Consider the following 18,771-nt stretch of genomic DNA (forward strand, 5'->3'; position numbering starts at 1 on the left):
GGTGTTTTTTGTGTGTCATCACTCACAGGAACACTTGGTAAAGCAAGGAATGAAAACAGACCAAGCTGCTTCTCTGGTTGAAGTGACTGCTGCTAAATGCAGCACTGTGAAATACGATGTGGAGCTAGCAGAAGAGTACATTGCCAGACAGGTAATGGTTACGACAGATACATTAGTAACTTGTGTTGGTGGTGTTCAGAGTTTTGAAATCAATTGACACCTCCTGACAACTTTATTTTGTTGCAGATTTCCACATTCTCAAGTGTAGACCCACATGTCATCCTACCACTTCATCAGTTGCCCTCTCTACAAGCCATCTATACGCTGGATGCAGTCATCTCTAAAATTCAGGTTTCTTTAGATGAGCATTTGTCCAAGGTTGCCATTGAGGCTGACACCCACAAATCCTCTGAGATCGCAAAAAATCTGCTGCCTGCCACACTACAGCTCACTGACATTTACTCAGCTTTCACAAGGTGAGAGGGTAATGTTGTTATAAGCTCTTGTTATATCTAGTAGACTGGAATGCAATAATGTGATTGAAATGCTTGATAGATCACATGATCATGTGGCCAATCACATGGCCAGTTCTTTGGTTACAGATACTCAAAATATTGACAAAATCCAGAGGTCATAGCTTTGGTGACTTAAGTTACATTTAAATTATTACTATTATTATTATTATTATTATTATTATTTTTAATTCCACCATATTCGTCAAAGCCAACATTTTGCAAAGCACACATCTACTACATGCACGCTACATAATTCTAGTATCCATATATCTGTTACTTTATATATCTTTTACAGTTTATCAGTATTCTAACACCACTGGCATGTGGATATTTAAATGTTGAATTTATTTAGAATTGACTGTAATTGCTAATGTAAGCTGTTTTTAAAGTTTAGTTTTAGTGAAAGCTTTAGTAAAAAAAAAACCCAAAAAACAAAACCCCTCCGTTACCTTCAGAATGCATGTGTGCTTCAATTTAAGGAATACAACTTAAGGAACCTTAAATATTCCTTCTTTAATTTATATATCATAACATGTTTTTAAATATTTCTAAATCCTTTGATAGTTTTTCTAATTATTTGTTTAGATTTGGAATGTAGCCTACTTCATGTCTAAGAAATAAGACTTGTGGATGATGTTCTTTATGACAACTCATCCTGATCTAATCATTAAACGAAACTTGTCTTGAACAGATCTTACCTATTAATGAACATCCCAGAGGAAGGGGAGAACAAACTGACCGATGCCAAGCTCCAAGGTTATGCTGCAGTTCTGGCCATAGGTTCCACCCGATGCAAGGCCAACATACTTGGTATCCAAATGAAATACTGAAAAATAATATTTTACAATGCAGTGAATATGATTACTTTAATAGCTTTTATGCAGTGGTCTAACAAGACTTTAAATTTCTACAGGTCATAATATTATGCAGAACTTGCCAACAGCTGTGCAGACAGTTTGTGAGTCTTGGAATGGTGTCCACACCACTGAATTTCCCAACATTGGCTCATGGGTATGTGGTTAAAGTTGGAAATTATTAAAACATTTGTTACACATGGCATAATTTTAAAAAACATTGAAGACTTGGCTTTTGCCTGTATTTTCCCACACCATAAATAACAAAACTGGTGGTATCTTTTCAGCGCAATGCATTTGCAAATGATACCATTCCATCAGAGAGCTACATCAGTGCCATCCAAGCAGCTCACCTGGGCACACTGAGTTGTCAGTCCTTGCCTCTGGCCTCTTCTCTTAAACACATCCTTCTCTCACTGGTTCGCCTGATTGGAGACCTCATTGTGTAAGTTAAAAAAACGTCTACTGATAAACTCTTTTGCATGCATAGTTTTTACTCACGAAAAACCTGTTATTGTCTTGTGAATAATGCTGCATTATTGTCTCTTCAGTACTGAGGAGCTGAACCCCTCACAGGTTGTGAGCACCCTGCTGCCTCTGCTCTTGGAGAGCAGCACGGAGAGTGTAGCTGAGATCAGCACCACTTCACTGGAGCGCATCCTTGGCCCATCAGAGTCTGAGGCCTTTCTAGCCCGCATCTACGAGCGTTTGGTGACCGGATGTTACAACATTATTGCCAATCACTCAGATCCCAACAGGTATTTTTAATATGTATCAGATTTCATTAACCTTTAATGAACCATGTTAAATATTAAAATTCAATCAAAACATTACTTTTTATGCTTTTTTTTTGTTTGTTTGTTTGTTTTGTGGGCTGCTCTTCAACATTTATCTATCCCATTTTTTTTTTTTTTTTAATATTACTTAGTGGTTTGGATGAGTCCATCCTTGAGGAATGCCTTCAGTACCTTGAAAAACAACTTGAAAGCAGTCAGGTCCGAAAGGCAATGGAAGAATTCTTTTCATTCAGGTATTGTCTCTGCTGATGACACAATCTGGCTTCTCATTCATTCAGTCACCTCACATATTTTGGGTTTCTTCTTTTTCAGTGGTGAGCTTGTCCAAATTATGATGGCAACGGCCAATGAAAACCTGTCTCCAAAGTTTTGTAACAGAGTGCTGAAATTCTTCACCAAGCTTTTCCAGCTCAGTAAGTCTGTAATAATTTTAAAACTATACTGTCCAAGTTTGGTTATATTCAAGCTTTCCAAGGCAGAGCTCTTTGAGCTAAAGCTGGAGTAGATCCCTCTAAGTTTCATCATGCATTTTTCTCCAGCGGAGAAGAACCCAAACCCAAGCCTGTTAGGCCTGTGTGGCTCTTTGGCCCAGCTGGCCTGTGTGGAGCCCTCTCGTCTGCAGTCCTGGCTGACACGTATGACTGCTACCCCACCAAAGGACTCAGAACAACTGGAAATTGTGCAAGAAAACAGACAGCTTCTGCAGCTGCTAACCACTCATATTGTGCGTGACAATAGCCAGGTGGGCGAAGGAGTGTGCACTGTACTCCTCAGCACACTTATTCCCATGGCAACAGACATGCTGGCCAATGGTGATGGAACAGGTTTTCCTGAGCTCATGGTCATCATGGCCACACTTGCCAGTGCGGGACAGGGTGCAGGCCACCTCCAGCTGCACAGGGCAGCTATAGACTGGCTGACTAGATGGTAAGAAATGAATTTTACAGGCATGGAGATCTAAGTTTCAGTCGCATCACTAAAGAAATCTAAAGGGTGGAATTATATAGTTGCTACAGCCAAACTCGCTAGGAAAAAATGCTTGGTTTAAGCTCAATTTATACTTCTGCTACGAATCTATCCAGCAGCTATGACAGCAGCTACACCCTAGGGTGTGGCTTTATGTACACATCTCCACATGTCTGATTGGTTTTCCTGCTGATTGCAATGTCATCTTCTTTTTGTAACTGTATTTCTTTTTAATTATTTAAGCTTAAATCTGATGTTCAATTTCCATTGGTAGGAGTATTCAAATAAATTTAGCTCAGTAGCACAGAAATCTGAGCCTCAAGTAGCATTTTGGCTGTGTTATTACATGTTATAGTGAAAGCTCTCTGTAGATTCAGTGTGGGAGTATAAATCTAGGTAGAAATTTAAATGGAGAACTTGTGACCTAAAAGCTTATTTTTTGTTTTGCAGCAAAAAGTATTTAACACAGAAGAATGTCGTGGAAAAAGTGAGCACAAACTTGTCTCATGGAAAGGTGGGTTTTTCACACACTGAAGTGAATTTTGGACATTTCCACAGAATGAGATTTTAATTATGCCACACTTGTTGTAGACCTATGATCAGCCTTGTTATTTGAGAATAATATCGTCACCTCTCTAAAGGTTAAAGACCTTACGTATTCTTTGTTTTGGGAGTGTATTGCAATCTGTGGACTTTCTCTGTGGAAAAAGAAAGGATGTCCTTCTTTGTTACATTTTATATTAAGAAAATGTAAAATCTCTTCAAGGTTAAAATCAAGTGTAAATCATACTATTCTGATTTGATTATGAATTTACTACCACATAGTTGTACATCATGTCCTCTGGTTGTCTGTGTGCTTCTCATACCCCATATTGGACAATCAGAATGAATGATAATGAAACTGGCTTTAGGCAATTAAAGGAAAACACTGTAAAAGTACCAATTTGCCAAAGTATTTTTCTGTGATATATTACATTTTGAAAAATGGCCCAAAATGTGTCCCCTGCAGTTCAGATATTAACATATCTAAATATCAACTGATATGCACTTCTTCTTTGATTTCAGCATGCCAGCATGCTGGAATGCTCATGTCACATCATCTCCTATCTAGCTGATGTGATGAACGCTTTGCGTCAAAGCAGCGGTCAAGGCAACTCAGCAGTGCTGATGGAGGGAGAGGAAAAGGCCATGGAAGTAGACTCAGACTGGGTGGAGGAACTTGTAGTAGAGGAGGATGATTCCCAGGCAGAGGACTCTGTAAGAAGTTGTTCTTTTATTCTCGTCTGTCTCTGTGTGTATGGACTTACAGACATACATCAGTGCTGTTTTTGGGCTTAGCTTTTATCTCTGTCAGTTTGCTATATGAAACAATCCTTTTTAACATGTATGTCATTGTTTGACAGGATGAAGACTCACTTTGCAACAAACTTTGCACTTTTACCATCACTCAGAAGGAATTCATGAACCAGCACTGGTAAAGAAAAGTTTGTTTATTGTGATTTTGTTCTAATCTTAAGTAGAGCTGGGCGATATGAGATTTTTTCATATCACGATATGTTTTTTTCATTTCAGGCGATAACGATATCTATCACGATATAAGCCAAATAACTATATTTGTAAGATTTAAATGTGCCGTTGCTCACAAGTAAAATGTGAAATAATCAGCAGCTTGTTTTTATTTAAATATTTATTTCCCATAATAAGTTCAACAGGGTAGATGTACTTAAGGAACATGAGACTTTTTCAGATAAATAAAGGCAAATATTGCAAACTACACAAAAGGCAGCCGCTAAAGCGTTTAAGTTTCAAAATAGAACAAACGAAACAAACTAAATTGTCAATTCCACTTAGAAACAAAATATTAATTCTAAAAATAAATCTTAGTTTGTTTTACAGAAGATCAGACAAAACTGACTAACTTTTGTCAATATCAAATAAACTGAGAACTAAAAGGAAATTCTCAATCTCTCCTTGTTGTATAGCTTAGCTTTTCAAACAGTTTTAACAGTTACTTTAGTCTGACAAAAGCCGAATGACGAATTAGCGCTTCCAGTCAGAGACTGAGGCTACGTCCACACGTACACGGGTATTTTTGAAAACGGAGATTTTCCGTTTTCGTTTTAAAAAAATAATCCCGTCCACACGTAAAGGCAGAAATGAAGGAAAACGCTGCTATGAACATGCCAAAGCAGCAGGTGGCGCTAGATTCCTAACCGTGCAGAAATGTTGGCCAATCAGAAGTCTAGAAGCCTCGGTGGGAAAAAGTAAACAAAGCTGGGGCATAGAAGCAGAACCGAGTCGTATGTGTGGAGGGACAGTAACTGTGTGTGTATGTAAGCATTTAAACACTGCAGAGAGTAGAATTAACAGTAACAGTATTGTAGAAATTCATTTCACCGAAACAATAACGTGGCGCACAGTGTGACGCATGCACCAGTTTATTGTATTTCCAGACTTGCTTTCGGCACAATTTACAGTGCATGCTACTCTGTTTTTTGTCAGACTTGAAATAGCCGAAATACCTTCACACTACGGAACTTCTTTGGCTCTTCCGTTCGACAATTTCTCCGGCATTGGAACCATCATCTGTTTTCTCTTCGGTCACGCTCGGTTGATTTTTCTAGTCGGCACACTCATTTCCTCCATTACGTGCTGGCTCCATTACCCACTGGCTGCTTCCCAAACAAACACACGTGCGGCTTGGCACTTGTGCTGTACGTAACAAGTCACGCGACGTGACGCTGCGGCTGTGATTGGTTCGGCTCTGCGCTACTTAATTTGGATTGGCTGACCTTTTTTTTTTTTTTTTTATAAAAGAGGACAAGAGCGGCGAGGTCTATCGCGATAGCTTAATTTCTCTATCGAGTAAAAGTTATATCGCGATACATATCGTTATCGTTCTATCGCCCAGCTCTAATCTTAAGTGCAGCCTTTGGTTCCAAATACATCCGCATTACACCTAAAAATGGATTTGTCATACAGTACACGTTTGATTATTTCATTTGTTATTATTCATTTTTTACTAAGAATAAACAAAAAACAGAAACTCATATATTTAGTAGATTGCCTTTATGAATCAGAAAAGCTGATGGTGTTTCTCGAATCTGTGGAAACGGGAGGACTCCACACTGCTGAATTACGATGGAACACAAAATTGCATACATTTGTAACATTTGTAATGTAATTAGTGTTATGTACCTGGAAAAAGTAACACTGTGTTAGCAACATGTAATATTTTCTATGTGAATTTTTATTTGTTTTTTGACTTGCTGTGAATATTTAAGGATACAGAGGGCAGCTATAAAAGGTTAAAAATGCCTTAATTCATCTAGAGCCTCTGTGGTGTGTAAATCTAACCGGGCAGCAACATATTTAAAGCTTGTCTGAGCTGAGTTAATCTTCTGGAAAATAATCTCCTTGGTTAGCTCTGGAATATGAGTAATTTTTAATTAATTTATCTGGGAATATTTAGGTGGTAGCATGATCAAATAGCCTTCTCTTGTGATATATCCATTTAGACATGGAGAAATACAGTGTCATTCTTTAGTTTCTCACATGATGTGATGTGCCATGCTATATATAGTATTGCCTATACTTTTCATTCTGCAGGTACCACTGTCACACCTGTAAGATGGTGGATGGGGTAGGTGTGTGCACAGTGTGCGCCAAGGTCTGTCACAAAGACCATGAGATCTCCTATGCCAAATATGGCTCTTTCTTCTGTGACTGCGGTGCCAAAGAGGATGGCAGCTGCCAGGTGAGACCGAATACCTCAGGTCATCATGGGAAGAGAACAACAGCGGTAACTTTAGCTTGCAAGTCATTCCCCCATTGACCTCCATCCAGTCATTTCATTTGATTAGGGTTATAGCTAGCCCACACATTTGGCCAGAAAATGAGCAAAATCATGTTAGGAATGTCTTTTTGTCAACTTTTTGTGTACTGAACAGGTCAGCTTCCCTAGTTAATCTTAAAGTCCGTGTAAAGAGATAATTCAAGGTTTACTTTGTATAAATATAAAAGTCTTTGAACCATCTTTTACTGAATTTTGTAGGTGTCGTATAATATTTTTTATCTGTGTGGTTTATAAAATATTTTTTATGATGTGACAAACATGTTTGTAACCACTTTACACGGACTTTAACAAATTTTTTTTATTTTTTTATGTGCATGTGATGAGCAAGCCATCAATTACATCTTACCTTTAGTTTACGACGTAATAAGTACGATAGGCTTTTAGCTTTTTTGTTTTGTTTTGTTAGTGCGATGTTTTCCTCACTATCAGTGTTGTGATAACATTTGCTCATAACAGTTTGGTTCACTTTTTTATAAATGTTTGTTCCACTTCTGCACTTATATGTATTATCGGTTGACATTTACAATGCATAAAGGGGAGCATAAAGAATCATTTAAGTATACATTTATATTAATATCAACTTTCTCCACTTCTTACTTTGTGTGTTGCATCATTCACAGGCCCTGGTCAAACGCAGTCCCAGCAGCGGCATGGGCTCTACTCTTAAAGAGTCTTCAGCTTTCCAGAGTGAGCTGCGTATTCCTGAGAGTGCTATTCGCCACCAAAATTCCTCACCGTCTGACAAGGGCAAGGTCACCATCTGTGATGGCAAATCCAGTGATGAAGACAGACCTAAGAAGAGCAGCGTGTGCAAGAGCATTGAAGGCTGTCAAGAAGAGCTGCTAGCACAAGTGGTTAGAGAGAACATATTAATTTATTTTTATCTGTCATCTCCTAAAACCGTTAAGAGTTCTTCTTTTTTATGTGAAAAGATGTTGTGAGACTTATGTTTTTGCCCCTCTTTTATCATGCTAGATGGGGTCATCTACTGCTGCAGTCATACTGGAAATGCTCATGTTTCTCATGGAAGCTATCCAGACCAACTTCCAGCAAGCATCAGCAGTGGGAAGCAGCAGCCGGGCACAGCAAGCCCTCAATGAACTGCATACTCAGGACAAAATTGTGGAGATGACGGACCAGTTAATGGTATCATGACCCAAATAGATTGCCTGTTCCAGTAAAACACTTAATTCATTGATAAGTTATTAAAACTTAATTAAAATAGAATTCTATTATTTACCTGCTGCATTTCATTGTTAACGGCTACTTTTTCCCTTCAGGTCCCCACACTTGGCTCCCAGGAAGGAGCTTTTGAGAATGTGCGAATGAACTACAGCGGTGACCAGGGGCAAACTATACGCCAGCTCATCAGTGCACATGTCCTGCGCCGTGTTGCCATGTGTGTTCTGTCTTCCCCCCATGGACGGCGTCAGCACCTGGCAGTCAGCCATGAAAAGGGGAAGGTAAACTAAACAATTTAAGTTCCTTTGTCCAATTAGAAGGGCTTTCATTGAATTCTTATTTAAAATATATGCATTGTTATTGATTCAGACTTGCCTGTGAAACGGAGCATCATGACAAGGAAAAAAATCTACACTCAAATGAATAATAGAATAAAAAACATTCCTCTTTCTATGTTATTATGTTTTTGTGTTTTTTCTCTTTGACTTTTTTCTTTAAGTTTTCTTTAAGTTGTTTGGTATGTTATCAAGATACTTTGCAAACTATGAAATAAGAACAGATAGGGAAATCTGTGTTTTCACTGTTAAAATGTCTCAACCTGACTTTTTCTCCATTTCCTATCTGGCAGATAACAGTCCTTCAGCTGTCTACTCTCCTGAAACAAGCTGACTCAAGCAAAAGGAAGTTGACACTGACCCGTTTGGCTTCAGCCCCAGTCCCATTCACTGTCCTTAGTCTTACAGGAAATCCCTGTAATGAAGACTACCTGGCTGTGTGTGGCCTTAAGGTCAGAAACGAGCTGCTTCTTGTAAAACAACTTGTAGAGTCAAAAGAACAGTTGCTGTAGGAATTTGTTAAATTTAACTATCTTGTTTTTTTTCCTTTCATCTCTTCCCAGGACTGCCATGTACTAACTTTCAGCAGCACAGGTTCTGTGTCTGACCACCTGGTGTTGCATCCACAACTGGCCACTGGCAACTTTATCATCAAAGCTATCTGGTTACCAGGCTCACAGACTGAACTTGCCATCATCACTGCTGACTTTGTCAAGGTATATATTAAAATAATAAACATATTTTGCACTTAAAGCAACATAATTGATTTTGTTTCTGCAATTTCTTTATGAAAACAACCATAGATACTATACATATACCTTTCTGCCCTAGGAAAACAAAAGATTGCTTAATACTGCCTTTTAATGCTTGTTCCCTTTGGAAAACAGATCTATGACTTGTCAGTGGATGCCCTGAGTCCAATGTACTATTTCCTGCTCCCAAGTTCCAAGATTCGTGATGCTACATTCCTTTTCAATGAAGAGGGGAAGAACATTATTGTCATCATGTCATCAGCAGGTTACATGTACACCCAGGTCATGGATGAATCTAGCAGTGCTCAGCATGGCCCTTTTTATGTTACAAATGTATTGGAGATAACCCACGAAGACTTGAAGGTAACTAGGATTTGACATGAGTTGATGTTGTGACAAGGTTGCTGTCTTAATGGTCTCCAACAGGGGTGTCAAATGTACGACCTTCGGGCCACATTCGGCCCACAATACAATTATATCTGGCCTGCAAGGTATTTTCATACGTCAGTTATTAATGGCTCGTCAGCATGGGGGAGCTAAATCTTCAGCCCTGCTGAGAATCCATGCAAGCAGGGGTGGGACTTTATTTTGATGGGCACACCATGCTGCTAATCACATGCAAAGACAGACTGCGATCAGACCATTATGTGAAAAAAGGAAAAGGGGGCAGAAGTTCCAAAAGCAGCAAGTTTAGTGGTGTGCCAAATCATGCCAGAGTACAAAAAATGCTTAGCTATGTCTCTAATAAAACCTCTGTAACTTTGTGAAAAATAGAAATGTTTCTGTTTTTCACTTTCTGCTATAGAATTATCAGGGGTGGGGGCTACAGGCTAATTAAAGGCTAATTAAAGGCTAACTACAGGCTAATTTTGTAACTTCTTTACACTGACCAATTTCGTTGTACTCTGTACAATGACAATAAAGGCTATTCTATTCTATTCTAAAAAGGGGAGTTTCACTGGTCCGGCCTGCTTAAAGTCAAAGTGGGCTGCATGTGGCCCACGATGTAAAATGAGTTTGACACCCCTGGTCTACAGTATTTCTGTCATACTTTCCAGCTCTCATTTCTTTTGGGGGAATGTTTGGTTGATGTGTACATCATACCTTTATTCAGTGTTCAGGTGTTTTTGAAACTACATTAAAGAAAGCAGTTTTGAGGTAAATTCTTTCTTTGTAAACACAGGATAGCAATGGACAGGTAGCTGGCGGTGGTGTTTCTGTCTATTACTCCCATGTCCTTCAGATGCTTTTCTTCAGCTACAGCCAGGGGAAGTCATTCGCTGCCACAGTGAGCCGCAGCACAACTGATGTGCAGAGGCTCTTTGCCATCAATGTGAAAGGGTAACACAATAAAATAGTCTGTAAAACCCTATCAAATATAATCGTAACTAGAAAAGAAAATTATGAACAGAAATATTTTTTTTCCCATTTTGTCTTTAAAGCTCCAATGGTGGCAGCAGTAAGATGTCTCCTGCACTGTGCCAGTGGTCTGAGGTCATGAACCATCCAGGCCTTGTGTGCTGTGTGCAACAGACAACAGGCATACCTCTGGTTATCATGGTCAAACCTGACACCTTCCTCATCCAAGAGATTAAAACCCTGCCAGCCAAAGCTAAGGTAAATACCATTTACTATTGTGACATGAAACTGGTTAGGATACCATGAAAACAGTAATTGGAGGAAAAAAAGGAAATTCCATTTTGGAGTACAGAACTGTATAAACACAAAGCTTTTCCGGTTGTCTTGTTTACTAAGCAAAGTTATTTCCCATGAGTTTACCTAATTTTACTGTTTTCTAAGGTTAACATTTATTTGTCGGTTTCTGTCAGATTCAAGATATGGTAGCTATCCGACACACTGCCAGTAATGAGCAGCAGCGCACTACCATGATTCTTCTATGTGAGGATGGCAGCTTGCGAATCTACATGGCAAATGTGGACAACACCTCCTACTGGCTCCAGCCCTCATTGCAGCCCAGCTGTGGCATAAGCATCATGAAGCCAGTCCGCAAGCGCAAGGCCGCTGCTGCCAGTAAGTTTGTGGACAAGGGTTATTTTGTAAATGCCAGTTATGTATGATGAATGAACAGCTTGTACTAACCTGTTTATTGCTTACTTAATATTTGCTGATATGTTACTGATGACACAGATTTGTAACCTTTTCCATAAATGCCCGTATGTTTTCTGATTTAAGTTTGCTTATTTTAAATTTTTCTTAAAATTCAAAGTGTAATTCATTCACATTTTCAGATCATGTTTCTTGTGTTCATTCTCCATGTAGCCAGACATACACAATAATAAAAGCAACTAATCTAAAATTTTGGGGAGCTAATTTGAATGTAATGATTTTACTTTAAGCCACCCGGACTTCCAGTCAGGTGACATTCCCAGTGGATTTCTTTGAACACAACCAGCAACTGACAGAGGTGGAGTTTGGGGGTAATGACTTGCTGCAGGTCTACAACGGACAGCAGATCAAACACAGGCTCAACTCCACAGGGATGTATGTGGCCAACACAAAGGTAGAGGCATTGTACCTTAATGTTCTGTGTTAGAAAAGGTGTAAAAACATTGCTCTGCTTCTCTCTTGTAATGCAGGTTATTGCTGCGTCAGCAGTGCTTGAGTTGATAACCATGGTGCAGCAGAGGGATCTTTGTTAATTAAATTTTATGTAAATGTAGTTTAATGTTATCTGCCATCACTTGTGTTGAGACTTTGCTGTCTTTGCCATCTACATTTGTGCAGTTTACTATACCAGAGTACATTAGTATATGTCCAGTCTAAATCCAAGTGACCCTGCTTTAAATAAAAACAGTGAAGACACCTATTCTAAACATGTTTTTCAGCTGTAGTCAAGAAAAAAAGATGTAAAATAACAAATGTCATGTTTCTTTTTGCTTTCCTTTCTCTTTTCCTTCATCCTAGCCTGGAGGGTTCACTGTAGAGGCAGTAAACAACAACAGTTCAATGGTGATGACAGGTATGCGGGTTCAGGTGGGCACCCAGGCCATTGAAAGGGCTCCTTCTTATGTGGAGGTCTTTGGACGCACCATGCAGATAAATCTGACAAGAGCTCGCTGGTTTGACTTCCCCTTCACGAGAGAGGAGGCCCTGCAGGCTGACAAGAAGCTGTCTATATTTAGTAAGATCAAGACTGTGCAGTGGTTATACGTTTTTTTTTTTTTTTTTACTACTTAATGGTTTTTCTTGTTGCCTGTATTGATATTCCAATACACGTGTTTAAATAATTTGCGCTGACCTGTTCATATTATTTGGTCATATGGTCATATGCTTCAGTCTGTTTAGATAGATCTTCTAATACACTGTCTTGCTAATTTTTAAGTTGGAGCATCTGTTGACCCAGCTGGAGTCACCATGCTTGATTCAATTAAGATCTATGGAAAAACCAAGGAGCAGTTTGGCTGGCCTGAGGATCCACCAGAAGACTTCTCATCTGCCTCAGTTAACAATGTCTGCAGTCCCAGCCTCAACCAGGGCAATGGGACCTCTGATGGAGACATAGCCACCCCAACAACAACTAATGGCACTGTATTAGAGAGGTATGAGCTTTTCAATTTGGGCTGCGAAAAGGTCAACCCAAGTTGTTGGCATTCATTTTTTATCCCCAGGGTTGAATAAACCACTCCTAATGAACTGATGAGCAAGTTGACCATCATCTATTAAGTACCTTTTAGAGATGGCACGATACCACTTTTTTATGTCCGATACCGATATCATAAATTTGGATATCTGCCGATACCGATATGAATCCGATATAGTGTTTTTTAATCAACAAAACTGTTTTTTTAAATATCTTGCTGCATTTTGTATAAGTTCATACTCAAGTTTAAAACAACAACTACACTAAAGCTATTCTGTTATACCTGTATGCAAAAAAAAATATTTCATAGTTCAGCAATACTGATCAATCTAATAAACTCAAACCTACACCATCCTCCCTATTCTGGTATTTTAAAGAGTGCTTAGCGTAAATATTAAGCAACCTTACTAATAGGGTTCCAACTCCCAGCAACAAAAATAAATAAATAAAAAATAGGGAACCACCCTCCACCTCATGATGCTTAATCGACGTAATCAACCTTAATTTGATGCAGTGTGAAAAAAAATGCACAGAAATGAATTATTTTTCAAGAAATATTAAATAGATTCAACATCTTTCTTCAACAAAATTGCAGACTGCACAGATGGTACCTTCCCAAAGGAAAAAGTACTATAGCTTACTAGGGTATATATATTAGACTTAATAGTTACTATATACAGTAATTGACTTCTATTCATTTTACATCAAATTAAAACTTTGGGTGTCAGATAATTATTTATTAAAAGCTAGACATTTTAAATGAGAATAAGAAAGAAAAGTATGTCTTTGTGCCCCCTTTTCCCTGTTAATGCCCTATCGGCCCCCCTGGCTAAACTTTGCTAGATCCGCCCCTGCACAGTTACCAGCCGTCAGCTACGTAGAAAAAGATCCTCGAGTAGAAAGTAATATTAAATAAATTCTAACAACAGCTTATCAAGCTTAAACGTGCTGCTGTTGTTCAGCCGCTGGTTTCCTCTTTCTGGTGCAAAGTGGGCCAAAAACAAACAAGAGAGATGTACTCGCGACAGAAAAGCCAACCAGCTGATCATTAAGCAGTTTCATGATTGAAGTAGCAGCAAGAAGAGGCAGTCGCTTGTTAAGCTTAATGCAGGAATGCTTTACATTCAGAGATGGACTTACACACTTGCTTTACTTCTCTCGGGGATAACTTTGTCGGAGATGAAATGCCGGGTTGCTAGCGAAGCTCCACATGCTATCCAGACCACCGACAGGTCCTGCATGTCACAGCCGCTCTATCACGTGATGCATACTGCTCCGACGTGCTAACATTCTGAGGCGAGTTACGGCGTGTTGCAAGTTTTGTGAGATGCTTTCGTGATATTTAATGGATCGGATTACATTTTTTATTTTTCTCCAATATCCGATTCAGTAATTTAGGTCAGTATCGGACTGATACCGATACGTAATATCGGATCGGTCCATCTCTAGTACCTTTATATAAAGCCTCTCGGTAGATTTGTTGGGTTCAGTGTTTCATCATAACTGTTTTTTGGTCCATTCACTTGACAACAAAATGTTTTCTAAAACATTGTTTTATCTACATTTCCTCAGTTTTGTGTGAAGATGTATATTTTGTGAAAAGCGCAATACATATGTTACCATAGATGTGATGTTTTTTTAAAAATTATTTTAACTCGTACTACATTTTATAAGCATGTATTGAATACAGCTGTGTAGTATGGGTTGTTGGACACAATCCTGAAATTTGAGCAGTAGCAGTGAGCTCTCTTTAGTGTGTTTTAGTGCATGGCTCTTGTGATCATCTTTTCTTGCATGTGTCTTTTGTTCAACTGAATCATTTATTTCCACTTGTTTCTTTCCGTGATCCTCACACTTATTTTTGTTCTTTTTCTTTTGCTCCCAAAATTACAATAAAAAGTTGTGAAACTGAGTCCTTATCAACATTGGACCGGTTAGTAACTGCCTTTTCTCTGCTTGTTTGTATGGTTTTGTGCATGTGTGCCAGCTTGTTTGTCTTTGCCTGCAACCGAACATGCCATGCACCATTTCCACACCTGTGCAGCAACAGAAACATTTTTCCCCTGACATTTATTCTTGCACTCAATTTTGTTTGGCGTTTAGAGTAGCAGCAGAATAATAGTGCTTTTTCCCCCTGTATGATTGGTTATTTAAAGAATAATTCACAGGAGATGCAGAATTGATGTTCTTTCTCGATTTCAGGTTGGTGGTCAGCTCCCTTGAAGCTTTGGAAAGCTGTTTTGCAGTTGGTTCATCCAGTGAAAAGGTAAACCTGTGAAGACTTTATTTTTTTATTGACTTTTAAAAGCATAATTCTGTATAAATGAATCCCTGTTATCTACATGCTTGTGTTCAGGATGCATTTTTAATTCATGTCAACTCTATAGGAGAAAAACAAGGCTGCAGCACTGGAGTTGGCAACTTTACTTCTGTCGATGCCAACACCTGTAGGTGTGCAGCAGCAGACAAAGGGGCTTCTTGCCAGTCTGCACACAAGCCGTACTGCCTACCACAATCACAAGGTAATAAAAGAGGCCAAATTCATACAATGTTTAGCTCATTATAATCTGAAAAATGTTGTATTGATTTTCATTAACAGCCAAACACCTTAATACTCTCGCGAACCACTATCCCTCCCTCTGTTCTCCTCAGGACCAGTCCTTGCTGAGCAATGCTGTGCAGTGTCTGAATAGTTGCAGCCGGGAAGGGAAAGAGCTAGACCCTGATGTCTTCCAAAGACTTGTAATCACTGCCCGCTCCATTGCGATCATGAGACCCAACAACTTGGTGCATTTCACAGAAACAAAATCATTGCACCATGACTCGGGTAAGAAGCTTTTCTTGTTATGAAGAATGTTGGCATAGAATAGAATGTTTTATATGTATTCTTGTGTGAGCATATAACAAATAAACTTGATTTTTGTCATTTGGAGTCAAAGTCAGAAAAAGATACTTTTTACTTTTCACTTACAATGAAACAGCTTGGAAGTTAACTGACTTATAATTCTCACACTTACTGGTGTTCTTCTCTTACTAACTCAGAGGTGACAGAGGATGGACAAAAGCATGTGGATAGTGAGAACTGTAATTTTATTGCACAACTGATGAATAACTTCTGGAAACTTCATGCCCTAAAACCAAAGAATGCCTTTCTTGCTCCTGCTTGCTTGCCTGGTAAGTTCTACCCTGTGGGTCCCCAACATTTTGCAAGAACATTTATTGTTAAATGTATATGCATTTATACATATGTGTTGTGAGTAATGTTGATTCACTTAAATCTTATGTAAACAATTTACACGTATTGTAGTGCCCAACAGCACGAGTACATTTGTCTTCTATTCTGAAACCCTAGTCTGGAAATGAGTTATTTATTTTAAATTTAAGGTCTAACTCATGTGGAAGCAACAGTAAATGCCTTGGTAGACATCATCCATGCATACTGCACATGTGAGCTGGATTACGTCAATGTAGCCTCCAAAATCTACATGCAGATGTTACTGTGTCCTGTAAGTATATCAGTTTTATTGATCAGTCATTTTTATTTATCTTCTTCTCCTTGAACAGCATTTTAACTACTGTAGTTTGTACCTTGTCAGTAGATTTTTTTTACATGGCTTTACAAGGGTGATAATAAGCAGCATGCCTATATTAAAGATTTTAGGCAATTAGAAGGAGCTCTTGCATGGATCACTGTCAAAGTCATGAGGTAACCAGTCTATATTTAACAATTCACAGGACACTGCTGTCAGCTTTTCTTGCAAGCAGGCTCTGATCAGAGTGCTTAGACCAAGAAACAAGCGACGCCATGTGACCCTTCCATCTCCCCCACGTTCCAACACACCTATGGGTATGTTTATTAATTAATTCAAAGTATTAATTGAATGTTACTAGATGTACATGAATATTTGATAGTTTTTTGGGGGCAATATTAAATATGATTTCTCATATTAGTTATCATTTTAACAAGGCTTTAGGGATCCTCTAAATGTTTGCGGTTGATCTCCTTTATCAGGAGACAAGGATGATGATGACGACGACGATGCAGATGACAAAATGCAGTCATCAGTGTTGACTGGTGGAGAAGAGGGTCGACAGGAGAGCCAAGAACAAAATGAAGTGGACCATGGCGACTTTGAGATGGTGGTGAGACAAAGAGCAGCAGTCTGTAGGCCAGGGGTGTCCAACTCCAGGCCTCGAGGGACAGTGTCCTGAAGGTTTTAGAAGTGTCCTTGATCCAATACAGCTGTTTTAAATGGCTAAATTACCTCCTCAACATGTCTTGAAGTTCTCTAGAGACCTGGTAATGAACTAATCATGATTCAAGTGTGTTGACCCAGAGTGAGATCTAAAACTTGCAGAACACCGGCCCTTGAAGCCTGGAGTTGGACACCCCTGCTGTAGGCTGTTTCTGACATTGGACTAGCATTTTTTTTAGACTGTTTAGAGACACTCATCGCAAAAGTATAAATGATCTTCCTGTTCCTGAATTATTCTGGATGCAGAGTATAATGTTGTAACATCGCAAAGATATATTTAAAGTAACTAACTAGCTCTGACGATGTCAAAAAGTTTGTAATTCACTTCTGTTCATTTATATTATGACTAAATTGTTTTTCTGAGCTCACACTACATAGACAATAAATATACACTGGAGTAACATTTTTAAAAGCCACTTATATTCCTTTCTTTGGCTTGTATGACCATCTTCAAATTTAAATCTTAGTTATCTATAAATTACATATGGTTGTTAAAATTTGGTAAAACATGCCTGTTTTTGTGCTTCACAGTCCGAGTCTATGGTCCTGGAGACAGCAGAAAATGTCAACAATGGAAATCCATCTCCCCTCGAGGCTCTGCTTGCTGGAGCTGAAGGTTTCCCCCCCATGCTTGACATACCTCCTGATGCAGATGATGAAACCATGGTAGAGTTGGCAATTGCTCTAAGCCTGCAGCAGGATCAACAGGGTAAGTGACCAGAAAATCCTAAATAAAGTAATAATTTTGTGACTAGTGTGACTGTGACTTATTACTAGTCCTACTCAGCATTAGTCTTTCCTGTCTATGCTGAAACTATTCTAAATTTCTTTAAACCTTGAAATTCATAGAGCCTTACAATTTTTCTTTTACATAATTGTTTCGAAGCTTTTTTGGTGTGTGTGTGTATGTGTGTGTGTCTATATCAGTTGCCACCCTTCAGAGTGATTTAAACCCTCATAAGTTATTCAACAAAATACAATTTTTTTTTTCTTCCCCCCCCCCCCAGATTACGTTATTTGAATTGTTCTGATCTGCAAAACTTAATGTTTCACCCTGACACATTTTAATGGAAGTTTGGGCACTCCTAGAAGTCCGTCCTTAAACACAATTTTTGACATTTTTAGGCAGTAGCAGCAGTGCTCTTGGGCTTCAGAGTCTAGGCCTGTCTGGCCAGGCCCCAAGCTCCTCTTCACTTGATGCTGGCACCCTGTCAGACACCACTGCATCAGGTAATAAGACCATCTTCACGCTCAACCGGAAGCTAGTTTTTAATGCTTGCAAAGTCACTGTTGCAAGTCAGTTAAACAAACCTTTTTTTTAAAGTTCCAAAAATAAAATAACTTTTTATTTTTAAATTAAATAAAAGGAAATTATTATCATTAAATAATTTTATTCTAACTTGAAGCTCATAAGCTCATCAGTGATACAGCATGTAGTTGTACTGCTCATATCTGTAAGCTGGCCAATGTCAAATTAACCCCTATAATTTAATGCCACACTGGTCACAATGGGTTCGGTAGCACTTATTTTTGATTGTACTGCATGCTCTTTGCATTGTTGGTGCACAAGTATAAACTAAGATCATGTATCCTGGCCAGATGACCGCGGTGTATTTACTGTTACAGCTATTGCTATGATTTCAGCCCCGGCATCAGA

At 38.8% G+C, this 18,771-nt stretch overlaps 1 protein-coding gene across 8 annotated transcripts in view; it reads left to right on the plus strand.

Annotated features, from left to right (window-relative positions):
- The window catches only part of ubr4 (ubiquitin protein ligase E3 component n-recognin 4), a 56,755-nt gene that overhangs the window by 17,546 nt on the left and 20,438 nt on the right, over positions 1–18,771 (plus strand). For 3 of the 8 annotated variants that reach the window (XM_023152315.2, XM_023152316.2, XM_023152318.2), the window contains 36 exons: positions 29–151; positions 247–476; positions 1,207–1,325; positions 1,429–1,526; positions 1,657–1,814; positions 1,921–2,127; positions 2,298–2,399; positions 2,479–2,579; positions 2,706–3,093; positions 3,583–3,646; positions 4,198–4,389; positions 4,536–4,606; positions 6,742–6,934; positions 7,609–7,842; positions 7,964–8,134; positions 8,269–8,451; positions 8,799–8,957; positions 9,069–9,221; positions 9,393–9,620; positions 10,441–10,598; positions 10,700–10,874; positions 11,087–11,288; positions 11,615–11,778; positions 12,183–12,399; positions 12,601–12,817; positions 14,759–14,791; positions 15,061–15,124; positions 15,246–15,380; positions 15,511–15,685; positions 15,901–16,032; positions 16,243–16,364; positions 16,594–16,705; positions 16,871–17,001; positions 17,646–17,823; positions 18,240–18,344; positions 18,759–18,771. The exon at positions 18,759–18,771 is cut by the window's right edge and continues 125 nt beyond it. In XM_023152315.2, coding sequence (XP_023008083.1) covers positions 29–151; positions 247–476; positions 1,207–1,325; positions 1,429–1,526; positions 1,657–1,814; positions 1,921–2,127; positions 2,298–2,399; positions 2,479–2,579; positions 2,706–3,093; positions 3,583–3,646; positions 4,198–4,389; positions 4,536–4,606; positions 6,742–6,934; positions 7,609–7,842; positions 7,964–8,134; positions 8,269–8,451; positions 8,799–8,957; positions 9,069–9,221; positions 9,393–9,620; positions 10,441–10,598; positions 10,700–10,874; positions 11,087–11,288; positions 11,615–11,778; positions 12,183–12,399; positions 12,601–12,817; positions 14,759–14,791; positions 15,061–15,124; positions 15,246–15,380; positions 15,511–15,685; positions 15,901–16,032; positions 16,243–16,364; positions 16,594–16,705; positions 16,871–17,001; positions 17,646–17,823; positions 18,240–18,344; positions 18,759–18,771 — 5,507 coding nt within the window. The remainder of the gene's footprint in view (positions 1–28; positions 152–246; positions 477–1,206; positions 1,326–1,428; positions 1,527–1,656; positions 1,815–1,920; positions 2,128–2,297; positions 2,400–2,478; positions 2,580–2,705; positions 3,094–3,582; positions 3,647–4,197; positions 4,390–4,535; positions 4,607–6,741; positions 6,935–7,608; positions 7,843–7,963; positions 8,135–8,268; positions 8,452–8,798; positions 8,958–9,068; positions 9,222–9,392; positions 9,621–10,440; positions 10,599–10,699; positions 10,875–11,086; positions 11,289–11,614; positions 11,779–12,182; positions 12,400–12,600; positions 12,818–14,758; positions 14,792–15,060; positions 15,125–15,245; positions 15,381–15,510; positions 15,686–15,900; positions 16,033–16,242; positions 16,365–16,593; positions 16,706–16,870; positions 17,002–17,645; positions 17,824–18,239; positions 18,345–18,758) is intronic. The other 5 variants (XM_023152319.2, XM_012919886.3, XM_023152317.2 and 2 more) reach the window with 4 other exon arrangements.

This window comes from Maylandia zebra, linkage group LG20 (assembly GCF_041146795.1).
Source record: "Maylandia zebra isolate NMK-2024a linkage group LG20, Mzebra_GT3a, whole genome shotgun sequence".
In the NCBI taxonomy this organism is placed as follows: domain Eukaryota; kingdom Metazoa; phylum Chordata; class Actinopteri; order Cichliformes; family Cichlidae; genus Maylandia; species Maylandia zebra.